The following is a 25,810-nucleotide window of genomic DNA, read 5'->3' as shown; positions in this document are numbered from 1 at the left end:
GAGTCTCCATCCAGCTGGATCACTGTCACAGGTGACACACTCACCTGTCTGTGTTTCTGCAGCTTTCAACATTCACAATGTGACGACAACTTAATGACTGTGTTTGCTTTGTTTCAGAGAAACACACCACCACACCTCCACCTGCATCCACCTCTCCACCTACATCCACACCTCCTCCTGTTCTCTCTGTGTTGTCATGTGTTGGATCAGTCTGTTTTGTGGTTCTACTGGTGTTACTGGTTCTGCTGGTGAGACGATGTGTTCACAGGAAACCTGAAGGTGAGACTCAGACTTCCTGATCTTTCATGTCTAAGTTTGTTTAGTTCACATTCATTATGATCACAGTAACAACTTTGTTAAATGTAATCTATTCAAATAAATTAAATTCAGTTCTTTTTTTATATATTTATAGTGCTGAATCTAAACAATGGGCTCAAGGCCCTTTATATTGCAAGGTAAAGACCCTGTGATAAGAAATAATTGATTAATTTTTTTTTTTAAAAACCCTGAAAAAACCCAAAAGACCTCCTATGAGCAAATGCTTTGGTGACAGCGAGAAGGAAAAAAAACCTCCATTTTAACCGAAAGAAGCCAGGGTCAGGGAGGGGTGGCCATCTGCTGTGATTGGTTGGCATGAGGGCATGAAGACAGGTCAAGGGCATGTTGTGGAAGAGAGTCAGAGATTAACAATGAATAATAATTAATAATATTTAAATGCAGAGAGGTGTAAAAAAACACATAGTTAGCTAAACAGACACAGAAACACTCAGTTCATCATGGGAATTTAGATTTTCAGCATCACTTTGAGACTGACATGGAAAACGGCACTGTTACATATTTTGTTTAATATGCACATTGAAGGACATAATCTGGTCAAAAATAACTACAAGGTTTCCCACAGACCAAGCCAAGCCAATGGCACCAAGACTACACACCTGGTTAGATACCAAATGTTTAGATATTTAATCCGTATTATTATTATGAGTTTGGATTGCTTCAGCAGATCAAGAAGGAGGTGAAGAAGACAATCTCATCACTCATGTCGTCATCAAGATATCAGCTCATCAAGAACAATCTGACAAAGAAAGACAAGGTAATATTATTAATATTTTCTTTATGGTGGGCTGTGGGTCATTGCCCTCGCATGTGAGGTCAAAGCTCTGTTTTTAATATTCGTATTAATAATTATGTAAAGACTTTTACAAAAGAACAACTGAAAACCAATAACAATGATAAAAACCCAAAACATTATAGAGATATTACAAGGAGAATTTCATTTGAAATCTGCAACAAACATAGTTGCCCCACCTCAACAAGAGCCAATCAGCAGCTGAAACATACATTCTCTTTATCACCTTTTCTATCCCTTTGGAGAAGTGAGGCTCCATAAATGCTAAAGAGGTAAGTTAAGCTACTTTGACTACGATGACCTGGATGACTGAGAACCTTCACAGACATAAAGAGTTAAGTATTTCTCAGTTGCAGTGAATAAATAGAATAAATTGTAGAAAACTAAACAGCAGAAAGAATAAGATAAATAACAATTTAACATAAACCAGTGACACACTCCAGGGCCTGAACAACCCAGGAGGTCCTCCTTGGATGAGGGTGTCTAGTGATAATGGACGAAACACCCGATGAATCCAAGGTCCACTACTGACGATGTGTCCCATCTCTTAATATGATAATCTAGATCAGATCTCTAATCCCCCCCAAAAAATGGCAGATTGTCCCGGGTAAAAGACAAAAAGATGAGGCACACAACGATGTGTGCTGCTGGTGCCTTTCCACATAACAGCCATCCCTCAAGATTGCCTCCATTTAAAGCAATGCATTATCAGGGAGTAACATGTACTGGTGTTACATATTGAAAATACAAAATATGAGTATCTGTATTCCGATACCCTTTAAAAAGGTGGTATTCAGAATACAGTTACTTTGTTGAAATAAAGGGATTACACGGCGGTCTTTTCCTGTTTCATATCTTAGTCTGTCCCCTCTCTATTTTTGGTAATTCCACGCTGGTGGAAACCCAAACAAAACGTGCATTAAGAGGCTCTAAAGCCTGTGTCTTAATCTCACGGCCCATGTCACCTCTACTTTAAAAATATTTAAAAAAATATTTAACATGAAGTGAATAGGCAGAGTGTTACAGGCAATGCTCTATAGAATGTAGCCTCATGGGCAGTGTAGTCCGTGCTGCAGGGAGAATGGACTGCCATACACGTTATGTGTCTGTGAGCGAGGGAGGGAGAAAAAGGAAAAGTACGAGCTGTCATCGAGCAAAAACGGGAGCTGGAAGCATGTAAATATAATAATAACCACTGCAGCCAAGAAGAGAGCCTGACGAGCCCAGTTGTAAGTAAGCTATTAAGACTCGACTGTACACCGTGTTCGTGTTTTCCTCCAAAAACAATAAGTTCTGTTGGAGCAGCCTTTCAACGCCTCTCTCTGTCTCTCGCTAGCAAAGTTGACCCAGACAACAAAGTAAAGCTAGTTTTCTGCTATGAGCCCGACATGAACCCGACGTATTAGTCAGAGGTCCCTTTACTACGGTTCGGAGCCGCGGACCTGTTTTATATACGTGCGGAATAGTTTTCTATACGAGATCGCTGCAAAAAGTGCAGCCTTACCTAATGTCCACCCACTGTTACTTATTTTATATTAAGATTTTAATATCTAGTTGGTGTTGGTATGGCGAGTATCCTTCAGTAACAGTAATAAATCACTTTTATTTAATCAACTAACTTGATTCAACTAACTTGACCAGCTCAGGTAAGGACACTGGTAAAGAAATTTCTAAAATAACAGGCCTAGAGGGAGTTGGAGCTGACAACAGAGGCACAGAGGAGAAAAATTGTTCCTCATATTACTGACTTTTTTAATGAAGAAAGAACAAACATTTTCACAATCTTCATTCAAAGTAATTGGGACAGCACGTGGAGCAGGAGCAGTGTTATTTGATGGTGTTAAATAACACCTTGGGGGTTACCTCTGCTCTTAGAAACTAGGTCTGAGAAATAGGCAGTAAAATAGGCTTTAACTGTTTCAAAGTTCTCCAGACTGTAAAACCACAGCAGCAACTTCCTGTTGTTGATTACAGTTCATCCATCACACATGAACGTTCTCACCGAGGTGTTTACTGGTTTGTCTAATAATAGTGTTCATGTTGTGAGAACATGTTTGCTTTGTGCTCTGTGGTGAAGAGTGTCAGTCTGCAGTGGAAAAAGATGGCAGCTTTGTGGTCGTCCACCTGCATCTTTCTCAGAAACACAGTTCTTTGTGGTCACTCAGTGTTTCACAGCAGAGGTGTTAAGACTAGTTGTTCTGGTTATAAAGCAGAACATCAGTGGCATGTAGCTCCTCCTGTTCATGACACATCACATTTCTCAGGTTACTGAACCGTGTGAAGAACAGAAAGAAAGTTTTACATGTTCTTGTAATTTGTTCACTGTATTGGACGATAAACTCTGGGAAGTCACACAAACAGTGTTGGGGTGGACAAGTTCAAGGTTCTTTATTTGTCAAATGCATAGTTATACAAGTATAACACACAGTGAAATGTAACCTGTCACGCTCCTCGACTTGTGCAAAAAGGGGGGTGGGGGGGGTAGAGGAAGAACATATACAGGGCAACGAAATGCAGTTTGCATCCATCCAGAAGTGCTTTAGCCATGATATAGATATATTACAATATATATTAGCAATAATATAGATATGTGAGTATATTACAGAAATGGGTCTAATATATACATTATGTGATGTGATACATTATGTGAATGTGCAGTAGTAGCATGTATGCAGCAAGCATGTGAATTCTGTACATTAAGTGAATTAAATAAGAAAAGACAATCTGACTATTTTTCAGAATAGACAATTTAATCTGGTTACAAATGTGACTCTTGCAATGGCCGACTGTCATGGACTCTCGTGATGACACATTAGAAAAAGTAAATATGTTTTACTGTGTGTAGCTGCACTGGTGTATTGTTATAGCTTCAATGAGTTTTGTTTTATTTTGCAGAAATGTATTTTGTAGTTGTGGTCTACTCAGCAGTGAGAAGTGAAAACGTCAGTTATGGACAAACAACCATCAGAACAAGCAGGCCCAGGTACAGCTGCTCTTTATCTTTGACTTTGCATAGAGACAAGCTAGCTGCTAAACCTGTTTGCATCCATCATGCTAAGATAAGCTGATGAAACCTCATCCTGGATCAAACTCAGAGCTCTGACCCAGTTGAACTGGGACTGTGTGCGATGCAGAGAGGTGGAGGTTGGAGGTCTTGATTGAACTACAAAGCTTGTAATCATGTTTCCTGTTGTTTGAACTGTGTGTGTTTGTGTTCAGACTTTAAACCAGAGCCAGACGTCGTCTACTCTTCACTGAAGTAGTCCACCAGTCCAACCATTGCATCCAGCTGCTGGTCTCTAACTGGTCCCCCCAGCACCTCAGACCAGAGTGAATAAAAAGAAAACACATTTTTTATGTTTTATATAATTTGTTTGTGTATTTTTTATTGGAACATTTAATATTTTGTATTTGAGGCTAAATGAGTAATGTGCAAAAGGCTTATACACCAGTAAAGATGAATTAGTGATACGTACGAATGTGTTCAGTAACAAACACAATGTAGTAATAAGTTAGTAATGTAGTAATAAGTTAGAAGAGATGGCGCAGAAATCTGTGCCATCTCTTCTGGTTAAAAGGAAAAAAACACACAAACATGGACGAGTTAGCCAGATTTGTACTAAATGAATTAGCTGGCAGTGGACAGACGCAAAGATTAATATTTACAGTCTTGTGAAATAAAGAATGTGTTTTTGTGTAGATGCCTTGTGTCAACTTTCTCAAATATGATTTAAGAGTTTAATTTCAAAATTGAAGTGATTTTTTTTTTCTTAATATGGCCCTTATACTCTGTCATAACAGCACGACAGCCGTACTAATCTATTGATTAACATAACACAACAACAAACATAACAATTTGTACTCCTGTGATTTGGCTGGGAGCATCTTAGGAAAACTGAATTCTGATACTGTGATCAGTTCTTCTTCTGTTCTGCACAACATAGGACATTAACAAAAGGTACATCTGGGAAAGAATAAATCATGCATATTGTGCAATATTATACCCAGTGCATTAAGCATAATTTATGATCCCACAAATGTGTCTTTTCTTTTCTAAATCATATTTATTATAATTGTGTAATGTTTCACTTTTACCTCATGGTGGCAGTGGTGTCACACTGAATTCATTAATATTTAGCCCTCCACACCATGCAAAACACTAAGAGGGGAATACTTTAGTGTGGATTCAAAAGTTGTTTGTTAAATAAGTAAAATAATGCTGTTTCTGATTCCAGTGAGTTTGAATAATTTGTAATTAGCAGTCACAAATGATCCGATAAGCATCATCTGGAAAGTTTAATGTTGATTTATAGATTAGTGGTTTCTAAATACAAAATAGAAATACAAATTATCTATATAGCACATTTAAAAAACAAAGTTTGCCCAAAGTGCTGTACAAAAATAATTAAATAAAACAAAAGACAAAACTATTCACATTAAAACACTCACATAAAAGTGTGAAAAGTATATCAACTCACACCAGTCTAAACGCTACTGAGAAAAAATGGTGTGTTTTCAGAAGAGATTTAAAAAACAGGGACCAAAGATGCCTGTCTAAAATTTAAAGCTAACATATTCCAAAGTTAGGGAGCCATGATTGAAAAAGATCGTTCTCCTCTAAGTTTCAGTTTGGATTTGGGACAACCAAAAGCAGCTGGTCGGCTGATCTGAGGGGGAATGTAAGGCTGAAGTACCTCAGAAAGGTATGGAGGAGCAAGATCGTTTAGGCATTTATAACTTTAATACTCTCAAATTAATTCTCTGTTTTGTTTTCATTGAAGCTGTAAAAATATCTGAGCCATCCAAGCCTTGACATCTCCAAGGCAGTTTAAAAGGAGTTCGCATCTCCACCGCCATCTGCATCTTGGGTCCTCATTCATTCCACAACATGACTGCTGCCCCCGTGACATATAGTACTTTTTCCTTTTGGGAAGGTACCATCTGTGCAGTCTGCAATTCTGTTGAAGGAAGATGTTGAATCTATTTAATTATTGTAGAAAAATAATTGATTTCTGTGCATTTGTTTTACATGTGTATTAAAGTCAATTAAGCACTATGAGGCGGAGGGTGGGTGGGGGGTGGGGGGGTGTGGCCTATTTTTTTGCTGAGAGTTGGCAACCCTATTAGTTAGGTTGTTTAATATTTCCACTAAGTACTGTTTAAAATACCAGAATAGGGAGGATGGTGTTGGTTTAGGTTTATTAGATTGATCAGTATTGCTGAACTATGAAATATTTTGGGTGCAGTGTATTTTTTGCAATAACAGATTAGATTTTGTGTATAAACTTATACAAATGCAGCAAGATATTAAAAAAAAAACGTTTTATTGATTACAAAACACATTATATTGAATTCATATCAGTATCAGCAGATATCCAAGTTTATGATATCAGTGTTGGACATTAAAAAGTGGTATCGTGCCATCTCTAGTTCATATACCAGCTGGGAGCTGATTTAGGTGACAAGAATTGTCAGAAACAAAACACTAACACAACTGGCAACACTGGCATCATCATGGCCATCTTGGATTTCTTTTAAATGCAACCTAACCAGCTATGTTAGCTTTACTGACACATGAAGTCGCTTCACTGTCAGACGTTTCATGAACACAAAATAAAAATGGAGAAGGAAAGAAACTTTGTGTTTTCATTTTTTGATGTCAGATCATGTGATGCAAAACAAAGCACACAAAGTTCATCTGTACAATAAACAAGCACTCACTGCTGAACCAGTTTGACCAGGATACTGACACACACACACAGACACACACAGACACACACAGACATTTTCCACCAACACAAAGCTACTGAGTATTTGATGAATAATCAGAATATCAAGTCATTAGTTTTGAGGTGAGGAGACATTATGTTGGAAACTTCCATCGGCCTTTTTGTTTTACTTTGTAAGCAGCCACATTTCCCACATTTCCCACATGGTCATATGAGCCTTCAAAGTTTCCCAGAATGCACTGTTTTAACCTGAACTTGTTTCTGTTCCTCACAGATGGTTCAGTTTATTAAAACCGTAAAACTTTGAAGATTGTGTCTCTAGATTGTGACAGTTGTAGTGCTTGTTGTAAAAATGATTAATTTGAATGCAGCTTTTCACAGAACTTAAATGGGATTTTTAGTATTTCATTTTTTAATCTTGAAGATTTCAAGAAGAAATCATAAATGGTTAATGGACTGGTTCTTACGCAGCGCTTTTCTACTCTGAGTGTGAATTCCAGGATGTAGACAACACCAGGAACAGAGTAAGTGTTTGGTTTATATTTTCCAGATCTGCTGGATTTATGATTAATGTGTTGTTGTTTTATTTTGAGCGTTCACTCTCTTGTTTTTGCCTATTGTGTGCTAAGAATTGTGTTGTTTTTGAAAATAACTGTGTTCTTTAGGTACATGTGACATCTTCTTTTATTCATTAGAACAAGTTGTTCCAAATTCACGTACACTAAACAGACAGGATGTTGTTTCTACACATCTACCTGTTTTACTGAGACAAGTTCACTTCTTGTTACTTTGTAAATGTAGAAGACAGGAGTGTGGTTTCTAAAATGCTGCTATGATCTTCAGTGGATTAACAGGTTGGATACCAAAGGTGGACGAAGTTCTTCAGAATAGATGTGGTTTTATGGAGGCGACAGCTAACAGTTTATTATGAAGCACTTATATGTAGTTACCCAAACTTCTTCTTTCATCAACACTTACGGGAAAGTCAACTAAGTCGCTCAAACTCAGATCTGTTATCGTAATCAGTGACTTATTTAAACCTTGAATTTAATCTTAGTCAGATTGAAACTCAAATTCTGTTTTTCGGTGAAAATACCAAGTAGACACAGACATTTAGAACAAAGCAGATTATCACAACTAGATAACAGAGGAATGTCTGCTTTACTCTCATCAGTTTCTCTGTTTGTTGGTGTTTTTGTGTTTGTGTCTGCCGGCAAGATTTAGCTGTTAGAAGTAGGTAGTTTTTGTTTGTTTGTTTATCCCTGGCCCACAGAGGAATAAAATCGTTTTAGGATCTTTCTAGCTATTAACATAACTTTTAAATTCAAAAGAGTAATCATAGAAAAGATAAACATAAAATATAGACTTCACCTGCAAATAGTCTTTGAGCTCTTGACCAAAGTAAAGGTGGAATTACACATTAGTACTCTGCTGTTTACAAAAGAACTTACCTTTTGTGAAGTTATTCACCAGGAATTGCTACTGCACCCTCAGCATACCTGCTTCTCACAGCCTTGAGCTACAATGTGTTTCTATTTTATTTCTACAGACTGATTAAATTAAAAAACACCACCCAAAATAATTCACTGACAAGCAAAAGACCATAAAATGTTTCCTATCCAATCTTCACTCACTGTCAGCACAGAGAAACAAAGTTAATATGTAATCGTTTGTTTCTCTTTGTTACATTCTCTTCAACTTTCATCGAATTTTCCCTGCTGGATTTAAATGATCATGTTGACATATTTCTGTCTATGTTCTCACCTCAGAGGAGGAAAAGTAAACTGAGAAATAATCAAGATGATCATTTCAAAGGAGTTACTGATAATTTAATTCATTAGAAGAAAAACGTATGACACTTAAGTTGTTCAAATATTTAGTTTGACATGAAAACAAAAACTAAAAGAGAAAAAAATGAAAGTAGAGTTTTTAAACCATTTTGATTGTTAGACACGCAGAGATAAACACAGGAATGTTAGCTTTGATATGAAGCTTTGACTTTACATCCAAACAAGACGAGAACAAATCAACAGAAATAAAAATAATGGAGCTCCAAGTTCAAATAGAGCTGATGAATGTGCTGAACACCAAAGAGGAAATCTGATATGATTCACACACAGACACATGATTTTACTGCTGAACCAGTCTGACCAGGATACTGACACACAGCTATTTACCATCAACACAGTGGTGCTGAGGAGCTGATTAATAATTTCATCATTGAATAAATGACCTTGATTTATTGGTTTTAGACATGTTGCATTTGAAAAGAATATTTAAGGTTTGTAAAATCAGTGTTTTTAAACAGGCTATGTCATGAGTTTCACTTTAGTAAATATATTTAGTTACTGCAATAATCAGCTTCAAATTTCCTTTAAATGAACAGTTTATGCTGGATCTCAGTGTGATGTTAAAACAATTATAATAATAATATATAGACTTTGTTACTTTGAACTAATGATCCTGATAATCAGTAACAGGATGTTTTTATTGTATTTGGTTCTATTATATTCTAACAGACGGGCAGGTGGAGCTAACCACAGCTATGTTCGCTCTAACAGGAGCTTTAGCTGCACTGAAGTGAAATCATTTCACAGTCAGACAGAGCACGAGCACAAAACAAGAACAGGACAGGAAATAAAAGGTGGGCTTAGAATAAAAGCAGACAGAAACAGTAACAGACGCGTCTGTTGTTTGTCAGTAAATGTGAGCGACACTCTGACAGGCTGTAACTTGTGCTGGACAGTCTCCTGTCCCACATGGTGAGACGTTGAATTATCAGATCAAACATCCAGAGCACCTCTGCTTGTTCCTGTTCATCACAGACATGAACCTGCTGAAGTTTACTCACATTATTATACATCATACTGATCCTCACACACTGACAGAAACCACGTTCTGTCTTCAGACTGTGACGGGTGGAGTGGGTTTCCAGCCCCCACCCGTGTGTACTTTAAGGACCTGAAATATTTATTGTATTTCAGAGTTTCATTAAGTTATTTGACAGAAAGATCAGCTGACTGTGAGGGCTCACAGTCAGCTGTGACTTTGTATTTGTTTGTTAAATATGTGAACTCACAGCTGATAGGTGGAGGAATGTGGTTGCTAAGGTGACGCTGTGGGTGCTGATGTCACAGATCTGAGGTGTGTCTGTATAAAAACAGGAAAGGAAATACAGCTCAGTTTGTTCTCTGGATGTTTAGTACAGAGGTCCGTACTTACTTTCATTTATTTAATTTTTTTTGTACCTTTTTTTGCTCTTTACATTTTTAAAATATTTATTATTTATTATTTATATTTTTTCCATCATGATGATCAGAAAAGACTTTGAGGATTTCCGAGATTCTTTCAGAAGAACAGTAAGTGTTTAAAATTATAGAGTTTATTATATTATATTAAAAATATTATATTTATTATAGAATTTAGAGTTTTTAGGAACAAAGGTGGAGAAAGTTTTCTGTGGTTTTATGGAGGCTACAGCTAAATGATGCCTCCTCCATAGTACAATATACATTTTTATACAGTGACGTCATTTTGAAGTCCTTTGGCTGATGATGGTCTGTAGTATGTGGCTGATGATTGATGATGAGGTTATGATTGTGTTGTTCTGTGGAGGTCATTCAAGAACTGAACCTGTTAAACACTCAGCTTTACATTTATGATCGTCCTACAATAATATCTACCAATGTTCACACTAACACAACTTCTTTAAGAGACATTGGAAGTGTGGACGTGGCACAGAGAGAGGTCTCACGTAGTCAACTGTTAAAGTCATATTCTGTTATTGACTGAAAAAACCAACAGATTCAGAGATTTAGAACAAAGTAGGTAGATAACAGACGAATGTTTGATTTACTCTGATCAGTTTTTGTGTTTGTGTTTGCAGGAGAGATTTAACTGTTAAAAACCAAACAGCGTTTTTCTCTGTGAAAGAGAATCAAGTTATTATGTCTCAAAGAAATCATTACATTACATTTCACCGCCTTAGTTATGACGTATTTATTTGTTATCGTCTGACCCACCAAACGTCACTCTGATGCGACTTCCTTAAGAGACATCGGAAGTGTGGAATTTGAACGAGCGACTGAAAACCAAAACTTTCAGCACTGTATAAATGTAACCTTAAATGTAACCTCGTGTAGTCAAGTGTTAATTCGATCTGGTATTCACTTAAAATACTTTAGTCATGACGCACTTATTCATGGTCGTCCTACAGCGCAGCGTAACAGACGTCACTCTAATGCGACTTCCTTAAGAGAGATCGAAAGTGTGGCGTTTGAACCTGTGGCTTAAAAACTAAGGTTTCAGCTTTATTTAAACCTCAAAGTTAAACTCATGTAGACAGTTTTAACTCGGGTTCTGTTATTAACTGAACTGAACTAACAGACTCAGACTTTTAGAACAAACTAAGAGTCAGATCAGCAGAAACAAGAACACGGAAATGTTTCCTGTAACTGCGTCGCTCTGCTCGACTTTGCTGATTGTCGGTGTCTTCGTGTTTGTCTCTGCAGGTGAGGTTTATAAACCAAACAGTGTTTCCCTCTGAGATGAAGAGGAATAAACATCAGTCTGGTTTACATGTTATTCCCAAACAATTAGTTTCATATTGAATCTGTTTGTGTGACGGCATCACGAGGTCTGGTGGTGTCTGTGGATTTACCCGCTTGGTCAGAGAGTTCCCAGCACAGAGACAAAGAAGTGTTATGTGTGTGTCAGTGTGATGTGTTGTGATTTCAGGAGTCAGTATGCAGATACAAAGCTTTTAGTTCAGTGTATACAAACAGCTGTAGCTACATAAAGGCAGCATGCAGAGACTCACAGTGTCTTATAATGAGAGGCTGCTTTCTCTCACACATTATGTTCACTTATTATCAGCACATGTTTCACTGTATAAATGTTTATATTTCATCCTCTTGGCTTTGGTGTCGGCAGGAATAGATTAAGGTATAAAACTATCTCTCTGTCAGAGAGAAACCGAAAGATGGAAATAGATAATAAAATAAAACAAAAATAAAACAGTGAAAAAGAGGGAAAGAACATACAGAATTGCTGTTTGTAGGTGTTCTGGTTTCTTTTGCTTGACAGACCTTCATCAACAATAAGAAAAACATGTTTTTGTATTTTAGCTTATTATTTGATTATTATGTTTGTAATGTGTTGTAATAATAGCAATAATAATATTGTAATAATGGCAAAACATAATGTGCATGTGTACTTTGACTTGTTTCCTCTTTCAGACAAGAAAACCATCAGAGCTCAGTCGGGACAGAACGTCACTCTGACGTGTCGAGCTCCAAACAACAACATCTTAGCTGTAGAGTGGAGCAGAGCTGACCTGGGAGATGAATATGTTCTTTTGTATCGGGATGATCGATTTGATCCAGACGACCAGCATCCATCTTTTAAGGACCGGGTGGATCTGCAGGACAGACAGATGAAGGATGGAGACGTGTCTTTGATTCTGAAGGATGTGACAATAAATGATGTTGGATCATACGAGTGTCGTGTCAAGACAGGAAATAACCGCAGGAAAAGAGCTAATCTCAGTGGTGACCCCATCAGCATCATCTACCTGACTGTTGATCCTCCAGGTGAGTGAGTAGAGTTGAGTGTGTGTGTGATCAGAGGTGAAGCTGCTTCCTGGTTGTTGATGTTTGTTTCTAAAGATGTTGTTGATGAGACTTTGTAGAAAGCAGCTGGTCTGAGTGATGTGATCAGAGTGCAGTAGATAATGTCTGACAGCAGTTTGAAGAAGAAATGGATTCTGTTCTGTTCTTCACTCATCACCTACCTGACAGCTGACACCTCACACCTGTTTCTCACCTGCAGGTCACACAGGACCATCTGCTGGAGTGATCATCGGTTTGTCGGTTTCTGCTGTGATTCTTGTTGCCGCTGTTGTTGGAATTTTGTTCTACAGAAAGCATGACCAAACTCAGAGTTAGGATTCATACCAGCCTCCTCTTGAAGTGCAGTAGAACTGAAATGTCTCAGAGCATTTTACATAAGAATGCTTAAAGATGGCAGCCTGCATCTTTAAGGCAGAAAAGCAAAAGTGAGCCTGACTGAAGAAAGTAAAACAATAGAGTCCAAATAGAAAACTAAAAGAGTTGCTTAATTTCAAATAGATTCCACAGCAGAGACAATGGTTAAATAAGGAGCTAACAGTTCCTCAAGTAAAAGGAAAAAAATAAAAATAAACCAGACATTCAACTGAAGGAACACAGCGAAGGACCAGGAACAGCAAATCTATCAACTGAAAATTGGAAACCACAATTTAAAAAAAATAATGTTCTCCAGCATTTGTGGGCAATTCCCAGGAAATTAAACCCAAAGTGATCCAAGAAAGATCAAAGACATTTTTTAATCTGCAAGGTGAGAAGTTTAGAGAAGATACTGAATAATGAAAGGTGTTGAAAAAATGTTATTGCCTACACTTTACTGTTAGCATTTCATGTTCTTTACATCTATTATTATGAATTTACTGCTAACACTGAGCATGTTTGGCTTCTGATCTATTGCAATATTGCAAATTATTGTTATTATTATCAGTAGTAGTAGTATTCCGTTTTGATGATGTGTGGTTTTAAGCACACACATGTTTTCATCATTTGATTGTATGTTTGTTAAATTAGAGAGAGAAAAGTTGTATATCAGATTTGTGTTTGTGTTCATATCTGTTTAACTTGTTTTACTCTTTACATTTGTGTGGAAGACACATGAGCTCATATTTTCAAACAAAAGTAAGTAAACCACATTTAAAATATTTAAGAGTATTTCCAAACAAAATGTTCCGTTACATTATATGTTGCTGCTGTTATATCACTATTCCGAGTACATTTCTCCCAAATAGGCATTAGCAATGAAATATACTGTTTCTGACTCAATTTGTTTGAAGCTAAATTTTATTTCCATTGATGTCAGTAATTTAATCTGTTCATAGTTTGCTTTCTCATCAGTATTCATGAGTTCAGTGAGGGCTCAGGTGTTTCCCCCCACTGCAAAACTCTCTTTAAATTTACCTTTCAGTAAAGGAGACTCTTCTGGTTCGATGTTACTTCAGTTTAAATATTTCAAGAGCTGGTCACAAATTTTTGTTTTATTTATTTTAAGTTTGCTAATAAAATTTTACTAATAAAATACTAGTCTTTGGTCATCTGTTTCTTCGGGCTGTTGAAGCAGATTTTCTCTGAGCAGAAATCAACAAGAGTAAGACTCAAATAATCCTGAGGCTGTCTCTGTCCTCGAGCAGATTGAGAGATCACAGTCAGATGAGTACGTAACAAGGATGTTTCACTCTGAAGTAATGAGTCCAACAGAGAACAGAGCAGGAACATGTCAGAAGTTTGTAAGTTGTGGGGGCTCTAACCCTGGTTCCTCTCTCATACCTGTGTTGTAAAGTGTTGGGTCAGCCTGTGGTTGTGGTTTTACTGGTGTTACTGGTTCTGATGGTGAGACGATGTGTTCATAGGAAACCTGAAGCTGGATGTACAGCGGCTTGCAAAAGTATTCGGCCCCCTTGAACTTTCCCACATTTTGTCACATTACAGCCACAAACATGAATAGATTTTATTGGAATTCCACGTGAAAGACCACCACAAAGTGGTGTACACGTGAGAAGTGGAACGAAAATCATACATGATTCCAAACATTTTTTACAAATAGTAGTATTATTTGTAGTATTATTTGTTACTAGTAGGTAACTAGTAGTTACCTAGTTTGTAACCTTAGTACAAACGTCACTAATGTCACATAATTTCGACGACATGTGGCGAACAGTAATGTTTTAATGTTCTTCGTTATTAAACATTCGCACATAAATAAGTGACATAATATTCAGTACTTACTTAAAGTTTACTCTTCGGGCGCCCCTCATCTGCCGTTTTTTTTCGGCAAAATTATCCACACCTACTGCCGTGCTATGCATTCTGGGATATGTTGGGCCACGAAGTCTACACCGCCACGTCCTTAAAATTCAAGGAAATTAAGGACGCATTTGAGGGCCGCATTTCGAGCAGCCTTCGAATTGGGACAGCCTTTGTTGCGTCGCTGTGACGTAATCGGCCTTAAAATGCGGCCCATAAGGCTGCAGACCCTGAATTGGGATACAGCCAAAGAGTGTGTTTGTTTTGATTCGTGGCCTGCCAATATGGTGCTGCGCTCCCACAATGCATTGCAGCGTTACGTCAACTCCAAAGCCCGTTGCGTGCAAGAGAGTATGCGCATGCGCATTGCCATGGTGATTTTAAAAATAAAGATAAAATGAAAAGTAATTAATAAAAAGTACATATTTAAATGTGCAATGAACGTGCAAAAATTCTATTTAGTAGTTTTTGCTGTTTCTTTCTTTCTTTCTTTCTTTCTTTTTTTGAAAAATAACCGACGTCTCTGAGGCGCCGATTCCGACAGTGAGAGGATAGAGGAGAGGGGAAGAAACAAGCCGATTATGTTTGCGTTAATTAAGTGGTTGGAAGATGTAAAATTCTCAATTCTGCCAACTGATTGATTGATTGATTGAATCTTTATTTTGAACATGTTAAAAAAGTACAACAACAATTAAAAGAGACAAATAAACAAAGCAAAACAAAAAGAAAACGAGCAACCACAACTACAAATAACTTTCATGTTCAAAAAGGAGCAGGAAGAAGCATAAGCTTATTTAATCCCACCCCTTTTCCACTATCTAGTAATCAATAGACTACAGAAATACCTCCTTGCAATTACATTATATGTCATGTGTATTTTTTTTTTATTATTCTTTATATATATATATATATATATATATATATATATATATACATATATGTTTCTATCTATCCATACATACGTATATACACATATACATACATATATATGAGATTTTAATGAGGATGAATAATTAGCAAACTGACCTTTAATATATAAATATATTTTGAAATGTATTTTAGCACATATATTTTTTGGCCATTTTTTGTATATTTTGAAATATATATAATTCAAAATATATTTTAAAATATTTTTTTTTACCATATGGGAAAGTAAACATAAGAAAAATGAAATCAAAATGCTGGGTCACAGACTCAGGCCTGACACTGAGATGGAAAGCAGTACACTAAGTTTCAGGCCATGTTGTTTGGAGGAGTTACTATTTTTAGATGAGAGGGTGGAGTATTAATTAATCAGCTAAATCAAGGCAGCTCAATCTGGTCTTTAAATGATGATGTGATGAATCCTGCTTCCAGGCCCAAAACTACTCTGGGTTTAAAAGGGCTGTTGTGTTTTTAACATGTTTTAATGCTTTGCATCTTGTTCTATTTAGCCTCAACCAGCACCTAAAACAGTTAGTGATCACTGTCAGCCTCTCTTGGTTTTTATTACCGCTATTCATTTTAAACCTCAGTTTTTAAAACCTTGCGATGTAGCTACAGCCCACACCTTGCAGCAGTATATTAATGACTAACCTCATATTGTGGATGGATTATCTCAGTTGTTCTCCTGGCTGAAGTTTGGTGCATTTGCAGCATCCTGCCATGCGATTGCATTTGTCCCTAACCATCAAGAACCCTCACATTAGAACCCTCACCAAAAAAGTTAGCGTTCGTTCGCCAGCTTCACTGTGCTAATGTTACACTAACATAGCTGTGTCGCTAGCGATCAAGTAGCAGATCATTATTTACCAGCTAGCCCAACTTCAGTAACCCTACAAACATCACTGCTGTTTCTTTCCCTGTCTTCATTTATGTCAGAAGTGATAGCAGAGCTGTACGTTTTATTTTTTTCTGGAAACTTCCTGCTAACTTCTAACTCTGTTAAATTTAATAAATTCTGTTTTCATGGATGTCTGGATGTTAAACTTATTTGCTACACCTGATAGAGCAGCCACACTGATCATTTTATTAAAGATGAAAAAATTTAGACAGTTTTTAACTCTCAGTAATGCTGCAGTGATCATTTGACTTAAGGGCCTGCAGCGGAGTTTGGACCCAGACATGGCTAATGTCGTTAGACTTAAAGACCAGATTAGTGAGCTGCATAGATGGACTGAATGGCACATCACCCAGAAAAACTTTATCTCATTTCTGATTCATTTCCACACCAAAAGCAAATAAGTGAAGGTAGAAAATTAATCTGAAGTCTTGCTGAGGGTTAGATCACACAATTTCTTCACCGCTAAAAGGTGAAGTGCTGCATTTTTGCTCACAGGTGACTAAGTAATGACTGATCAGAGCCAACATATAAAGAGTTACAATAGTCTAGATCAGGGGTCAACAAACCTGGGCACGCGGGCCACAGCTGACACGTGAAGGGTTAACTGACTGCACGACATGCAGTGAATTAATCTGAGAAGGTGCATTAAAAAATAAATGGCCGGGCCAGTGGTGCACATAGCAAATTAGCTCACATAGATACATTAGTTGTGTTGCTTCTTAATCTTAGCTAATCTCAACAACCACATTCAGCTTGTAATTGGCTAAAAATAACTTAGCCTACCGGTGAGAGGGACGTTGCTAGCTGGCAGTTCAAATGCTTCAGGAGCTCTCCACTCAGCACCGCAGAAATACACGGATACATCCATAGACTCGAGACAGAATTCACAATGCGTTTTTGGGACTTTCAGGTGTATGGACCAATGTTTTCTTTTCTGATCAAACCAGAAAGTTTTGATGAACAGCTGGATTTGTCTCGCATTAACTGGCTGGACACAGAGGACATCGAAATGCAGCTGATTGAACTGAAAAGCTTGACTCTGTGGGGGTCAAAGTTTGCAGAACTATAAACTGTTGTGGAAATTTCAATTACCAAATCCTGCAGACACGATGAGTTGTAACAACACCTTTATTTCAGCTATCTCATGCATAAGGAGGGACATCAGTCAGGGGCCACTGAAAGTCATCTCTGACAATGAACAGTTCAGGTCCTTTTTATACACAGTCACAGAACAAAAGGCTTTTACAGTTGCAGTTCACACCTTGGCTCTAAACAGACAGACTCTCTATCATCTGTGTGAATCTCCCCCACTCTGGGGTCAAGCCTTCCTGTGTGAGCTTCTGCATCCTGGGAGACATTCACCAGTTTCTCACCGTCTGTTTCCCAGCGTGAATAAGGTGTGAACCAGACATACTAAACTAAGTGACATGAAAGCATTTCATCAAGACAATACATTAAAGAGAAATCCCACAACCCATACTAAACTAAGTAACATGAAAGCAAGACAATACATTAAAGGACAATACATTAAAGAGAAATCCCACAACCCATACTAAACTAAGTAACATGAAAGCAAGACAATACATTAAAGGACAATACATTAAAGAGAAATCCCACAACAAAACACAGCTGGAATCCACAGCTGTGCGTATTCATGGAGCTGCATTTTCACCTGCTGAACATCACTACCTGACAAGTTTAACTGTATTCAGAACATTGCAGAGGCCTTATTGACAGTATTTGGCTCTACATGTCTGTGTGAGCAGATTTTCTCTCACATGAGTGTCCTCGGGTAGCCGTCTGAATGCTGGACACTCGGAGACCTGTGTCTCTGAGTGGGACACCAGAGATCACATTAACATGTGTGTCTCTGTATTAACAGACATGCCATATTGGCCCAGTTTATTTTTCTTATCATTGTTGTGAGGAGACCATAAATAGTATTTGCATTTTCTGTTGTACAGTTCATTTGCTGTTATGAATAAAAAGTCTTTTTTTGTTTCAAAATAGCTGATAACTATAACTAACCAACATCTGCAAACAAATATAATTCTCTAAAGCTGTTCTATATAGTGTGTAACTGTTAATATGGAGCATTATTAAATTTATTGCTAACACAATCATATGGCATATTGACTTCTGAGGAAATTTTAGATGGCACTCATCATCAAAAAGGTTGCCTACCCCTGGTCTAGAAGAAAGTTAATACAAGCGTGAATTGCTCTCTCAAACTTGTGTGACTGGAGGTATGTAGGAAAAGCAGCTTGTCTTAATAATCTCTTGATCACATTACCATGATGGATAGTCATGTGATTTGTATGCTGGTTCCTTATGTCTTAAAAAAAAATATTGTTTTACTAGTATTATTTTTGTTATTGTTGTTGTTATTATTATTATTGGTTAGATGTGTGGCCAGATTTTTTGTTTTTAATATTGTGTTTTTCATGTTTAACTTTGTTAAAATACTAACTGAGGGAGCGCCCTCGTGACCTCACACGACATGTCGGTTGTTTAGTCTTACCTGTTTTTTTTTTTTAAGGGAAAAATTAAAGCTACTGGCAACTCTCTCTCTGGGCATGTTACATAATAATAATATAAATAATAATATGAACAAATATTCATTGCAGTTAATCTCAATATGTGTTTGTGTGTCTGGCTCATTCACTGTCCCTCAGAGTGAGGCATGTTGTTATACATGCAGCCAAATATCTCCACCTCTCTTTCTCTTTTATTCTCTGCTGTGAAGAGATAACATTGACTTCAGTAGCTTGTGGTTAGAGTTCAATGTGGCACGCAAAGATAATTTCTGAACCATGTGAGAAAAACATGAGAACAAAAGATAACCCACAGAAAAATGTTATTTATAAAACCGAGTATGCTGGCATTAGGTATTTTCTGTTCTGCAGCAGTTTGCCCTCTAGTGGTTGTTTTTGTGTATTTTTTACTCTGCAAGATCTAGCCAGATGCAGTTTCACCTCTGTTAATCTGTTGCCATCCATGCCTTCACAAGTTGATAAACGGCATCATCTGTAAGTAATATTGTTTGTTATCACTGAGACGACTTGTGTGCATTATTATTTGTTGTGAAGGCGTGATATAGTTTGTAGTTTGAATTTAATTCGAATGCATGTATAACCTAAGCTAGTAAGGTTAAGCTAGCTCATATGCCATGTGGTTTCTTTAACATTTTGATCATGAGTGTGATTTCATTTGATGTTTTATTCGGGCACTCACTAAGCAGATAAATATTGTGCTCATATTTTTGAATATGTGTTTGTTATACTGTATATTGATGCAACATTTTTATTGGTTTATTTCTGGTTTTGTCAACAGTTTCACACTTTTTTCTTATTAAATCATCCAACTCAACACATCGGCCTGTTCCTTGGATTTTGATTAGGAGAGTGTTTAGCTGTCTCTATAGCTGAGTCTACATTCTGAGTCTACGGACAACACTTAGTGAGGACAGAACAGTGAAAAGATGAACCATCACATCAAGCTTTGAAGGAATCTCGGCAGCCCATTTCTTAGCCACCAGTAACCAGTGAGTAGAAGAAAAACACCAAAGAGGCTACGCTCGCTTCTTTTGTATCTTTTTACGGGATTTGAAGACCCATTCACCTGCCTGTATTAAACGATGTACAGCTCAAACCCTATTGACGCCGATATTCAGAGCCTGGAGGTTAGGTCAGAGTGTGCTGCCTCAGCTGCATTTTCCAAGCAAAGTTCAAATAAATCTTCAGCTAGTGCTGCTGCTGCTAAAGCTCGTGCCAAGGCGGAAGTTGCACGCACGTGAGCAGCCTATGCAAAACGTCAAATAGACATGCAAGTGGAGAAAGCACGCATGGAGGCTACATTGAATGCACTAAAAGAAGAGTGTGAAGCTGAGGCTGCCTCAGCAGAGGCTCAGGTGTTTGAGGCTGCTGCAGATTTAGACAACTGTGACCTTGGGAGTAAAGCCAGTCATGCTCAAGCAACGAAGCAGTCATTACAGCAAACTGGTGAGTTCATCCAAGCACATTTCTCTTCAGGGCAGAGTTATGCTTTAGCTCAAAATGAGAAAGAAACAGAGGCTGCTGCTTCTGTACCACAACACAGACACCTCCCAGATATTGAAGTTCATCGTGTCAGTCGTGACACACAACAGCCATATACTGCTTGTTCGGTTGAAGGCCTGCACCCAGGCAACCAGAGAAAGAATCGGCCTGATCCTCTGTCTTTTAACACAGATAGAGATGTCCCCTCCATGCACACACGTTGCTACACAGACTCAACAAACCAACTTCCACCCCGCTCACCACCGGAGGCTCGAGGTGTATCTGAGTTAGCTGTATATCTGGCGCGTCGAGACCTTGTCACAGCTGGACTAAAAGTGTTTGATAACCAGCCTGCTAGTTATCTGTCATGGAAATCTAGCTTTGTTAACGCTGTGGAAGGATTTAGCCTCAAACCTAGTGAAGAACTGGACCTGCTCATTAAGTGGCTTGGTGGGGAGTCGCTACACCACGCCAAGAGGATAAGGGCAGTTTATGTCAACAATCCATTCATAGGTTTGAACATGCTTTGGCGAAGGCTGGACAAGTGCTATGGCTCTCCAGAGGCCATTGAAGCTTCTCTCTTCGATAGATTGAACCACTTCCCAAAGCTTTCAAATAGAGATCACCAGAAGCTTCAAGAACTCGGAGACCTGCTCCTAGAGATCGAAGCTGCTAAGCAAGAGGGATATTTGCCAGGGCTCAGCTTCCTAGACACCGCAAGGGGAATAAACCCTATAGCGGAGAAACTGCCTCAAGAACAGTGGATAACTCACGGGTCTCGCTATAAGAGGGAGCACCAAGTTCCATATCCCTCTTTCTCATTTTTTGTGGACTTCGTGTATAACTATGCAGAGATGAGAAATGATCCTAGCTTTGCCTTTGCTAATTTCAGTTCAGCTGCATTCAAAGGTGACGGATCCTTCTCCAAACAATGGAAATCTAAACCTCCTTTATCCGTAAGTAAAACTGAGGTAGGAAACCACCCCCCACACCTCTCAGTCCTCCAAAGGACTCACCGTTGATCTAGACAGAGAGTGTCCTCTCCACAAGAAACCTCACTCCCTCAGGAAATGCCGAGGCTTTCGAGAAAGATCACTTGCAGAGCGAAGACGCTTCCTGGTGGAGCACTCCATATGTTTTAAATGTTGTGCTTCAGCAACTCACCAAGCCAAAGCCGTGTGTGGTGAGGGTCTTAAAGGTAAATCATGTTCCAAAATCTGCCTGGTCAGTGTGTATCCCAAGGGTTGCCCAGACCAAAAGGTGAGGACATACGTGATGCTGGATGACCAACGCAATGTGTCGCTAGCCAGATCAGCAGTCTTTGACATGTTTGACATCTAGGGTGAGGCTTCCCCCTAAACCCTCAAAACATGCTCAGGAATCACCGAGACTGCTGGAAGAAGGGCCTCTGGATTTATGGTGGAGTCAGCTGATGGACAGTTGCACTTATCATTGCCGAGTCTTATTGAGTGCAACCTGATTCCCAATAATAGGGACGAAATCCCTACTCCAGAAGCTGCCCAAAGCCACAAGCATCTTAAGTCTATTGCTGACAGGATCCCTCCTCTTGATGCGTCAGCTGAGATACTTTTGTTACTTGGGAGGGACATCATCCGAGTTCACAAAGTGCGCAGTCAGAATAACGGCCGTCACAACAAACCTTATGCTCAACAAGTGGACCTGGTTGGGCATAAGGTTAATATGCCCTTATACGGTAATAGTCAGTGACGTCTGTCTCGGTGGGGCTCACCGGCCGACTGTCAACACATTCAAGACCAATGTCCTTGAGAATGGACGACCCAGCTACTTCAAGCCTTGTGAGAACAAGATCATCTGCAAAGAAAAGGTCATAGGGGAACAGCTAATATCCCCTGACACACTGACTTCCACTCAGCCAAGCTTAGGTGAGCTGGTCTTCAGCCATTCAAAAGAGGATGATAAGCTGGCACCCTCCATCGAAGATGAAATCTTCCTCCAGATCATGAACAAGGAGTTCAAGAAAGATGATTCCAACAGCTGGGTGGCTCCCCTGCCATTTCGTAGTCCAAGACCACGTTTACCAAATAATCGAGAGCAAGCCCTCAGCCGACTGATGTCACTTCGCCGTACCTTGAATAGGAAACCGGAGATGAAACATCACTTCATAAATTTCATGGAGGATATTTTCAAAAATGGACACGCTGAGCCAGCTCCTCCACCAGAGCCTGACAAAGAGTATTGGTATTTACCTTCCTTTGGTGTCTATCACCCTCAGAAACCGTGAAAAATAAGGATCGTCTTTGATTCAAGCACACAGTTCAAAGGCATCTCATTGAATGATGTGCTCTTACAAGGCCCGAACCTCAACAACACCCTAATTGGGGTTCTCATGCGTTTCAGAATGGACCCAGTTGCTGTGATGACAGACATTCAACAGATGTTCCACAGTTTCCTAGTGAGGGAGGATCATCAAGACCACCTCCGATTCTTTTGGTTTCGTAACCACCAACTTGATGACAAAGTGCTGGAGTACCACATGAGGGTTCATGTGTTTGGTAACTGTCCCTCGCCAGCTGTGGCCATTTATGGCCTGAAGAGGATGGCTATGGAGGGTAAAGAGGACTATGGACCCGAAGTGAGGAGCTTTGTGCACAGACATTTCTATGTTCATGATGGCCTGAAATCTTTCCTCAGTGCAGAAGATGCCATCAAAGTGCTGAAAGGTGCACAAGACATGCTAGCACAATCCAACCTCAGACTACTCAAGATTGTGTCTAACAGTGTTGAGGTCATGAGGGCATTTCCAGCTGAAGATCTAGCTAGCAACCTGCAAGACCTGGACGTGGGTCAGGACTCCCCTCCCATGCAGCGCAGCCTGGGTCTTGGTTGGGATCTTGCTACAGATACTCTAACTTTCCGTGTGGATGGCGCAGTTTTATCTACTATCAACAGCTTATTTGACCCGTTGGGGTTCGCTGCTCCCTTCAGTGTTCAGGGCCGCCTCATTTTGAGAGAACTCACCACTGAGACTTGTGACTGGGATGCACCACTGCCACGAGAAAAGCTTGAACAGTGGCAGAGGTGGTGCACATTTCTGCAAGACCTAAGAGAGTTGAAGATCCCAAGGGCCTACACAACAGTCCCGCTCTCTACAGCTCAGAGGAAGGAGATCTGTATCTTTTGTGATGCATCTACCAAAGCTATTGCTGCTTTTGCTTATCTGAGAGTCACAGATGCTGTAGGACATAGCAAAGTTGGATTCCTGTTTGGGAAAACAAAGTTGGCACCTAAGCCTGACATCACCATCCCAAGGCTTGAGCTCTGTGCAGCCGTTCTTGCAGTGGAACTGGCAGAGGTTATGTCTGCAGAGTTGGACATTCAGGTAGACGACATCAAGCTTTTCTCAGACAGTAAAGTAGTACTTGAGTATATATTTAATGACTCTAGGCGGTTCTACGTCTACTTTCATAACAGAGTACAAAGGATCAGACGTTCAACCAACAAAAGCCAATGGAACTATGTTCCTTCTGATGTCAACCCAGCTGACCATGCAACTAGAGCGATTCCAGCTAACCAGCTTGCAGCTTCCTCCTGGTTGTCTGGACCAGCCTTTCTTGTAGACAAGTAACATTGTCACTTCAAACAGGAAGCTTTCAGCCTAGTTGAACCCGCAGCAGATGTGGAACTACATCCAGAGGTAGTGACCTGTGCCACAAATTTGTCATTTCAGCTGGGCAGTAAACGCTTTGAGCAATTGTCAAGTTGGAGGTCACTCACCAGAGCTATTGCCAAGCTCTGCCACATTGCTTATTCTTTTACAAGGGCAGCAAAAGAAGGTCCTTGCCACGGTTGGCACAACTGCAAGCTGCTCTTCAGTCCAGACCAGCTACATCATGCAAGGATCAGAATTTTGCTTGCTGTCCAAAGGCAGGTCTATTCAGAAGAAATACACTGCTTACAAAAGGGAGGTCAGGTCCCTAAACAGTGTTCTCTCAGCAAGCTGTGTCCTTTCATTGATTCTGAAGGTCTTCTCCGCGTCGGAGGACGACTGAAGAAGTCACAGCTCACAGCAGAAGAGGGTCAGCCAGTTATCATGCCTGGTAAACATCATGTTACCTCCTTGCTTATCAGACACTACCATGAGCAAGTCTGCCATCAAGGACGACACTTGACGGAAGGCGCTTGGAGGAGTGCTGGTTTCTGGATTGTTGGAGGAAGACGGTCTGTCAGCAGTTTGGTCTACAACTGTGTGACATGTCGAAGATTGCGTGGGAGAGAGGAGGAGCAGATAATGGCAGACCTGCCTGCTGATCGCTTGGGTACAGATCCTCCATTAACCTTTGTTGGATTGGATGTGTTTGGACCATGGTGTGTCACCTCAAGGAGGACACGTGGAGGGCTAGCCAACAGTAAGCGTTGGGCAATCATCTTCACATGTATGAGCATGCGTGCCATACACATCGAGGTCATCAAATCGATGGATTCATCCAGTTTCATTAACGCTCTAAGACGCTTCTTCGCAGTAAGAGGGCCTGTCAAACAGCTACGGTCAGACTGTGGAACTAATTTTGTTGGAGCCTGTTGAGAGCTTGGGATCAGTTCCAAAGGCTGTAACAACAAGGAAGTGTCCAACTACCTGTCTGATCAGGGCTGTGTATGGCTGTTTAACCCTCCCCACTCTTCACACATGGGGGGAAGCTGGGAGAGGATGATCGGTGTCACACGTCGGATCCTTGACGCAATGTTCCTCAAGCTTGGGTCAGTTCAGGTCACACATGAGGTCCTGAAAACATTTATGGCAGAGGGAACTGCAATTGTCAATTCCAGACCACTTCCTTCAGTGTCCACAGATCCAGACGAACGTCTTATCCTCACTCCTGCTATGCTGCTAACTCAGAAGATTGCTGTACCCCCTGTTCTTCCTGGTAACTTTGATGATAGTAATATCTTTAGATGTCAGTGGCATCAGGTTCAAAGCTTAGCCAACACATTCTGGGAGAGGTGGAAAAGGGAGTACCTCAGTAGTCTACAAGGTCGAACGAAATGGAGAACGGAGAGACCTAATCTCATGGACGGAGACGTTGTTCTAATGAAAGACAATTCACTGAAGAGACATGACTGGCCCACAGGACTGATCACAAGGACTTTTACAAGTGACGATGGAAAAGTCAGGAAGGTCGAGGTGAAAGTTTTCAGAGACAGTGTTCCAAAACTTTACTTAAGGCCAGTGTCTGAAGTTATACTCCTGT

At 39.5% G+C, this 25,810-nt stretch overlaps 1 protein-coding gene across 1 annotated transcript in view; it reads left to right on the top strand.

The window, feature by feature from the left end:
- Positions 1-11,299: 11,299 nt before the first annotated feature.
- Positions 11,300-25,810, top strand: part of LOC102797832 (coxsackievirus and adenovirus receptor-like) — a 47,226-nt gene continuing 32,715 nt past the window's right edge. The window contains exons 1-2 of the mRNA XM_087838773.1: positions 11,300-11,369; positions 12,096-12,449. Coding sequence (XP_087694899.1) covers positions 11,300-11,369; positions 12,096-12,449 — 424 coding nt within the window. The remainder of the gene's footprint in view (positions 11,370-12,095; positions 12,450-25,810) is intronic.

Source organism: Neolamprologus brichardi, chromosome 3 (genome assembly GCF_056152115.1).
Source record: "Neolamprologus brichardi isolate AB-2024 chromosome 3, ASM5615211v1, whole genome shotgun sequence".
Taxonomy (NCBI): Eukaryota; Metazoa; Chordata; class Actinopteri; order Cichliformes; family Cichlidae; genus Neolamprologus; species Neolamprologus brichardi.
Note: the sequence above shows the minus strand (reverse complement) of the source record. Positions and strands in the feature narration are given on the sequence as shown.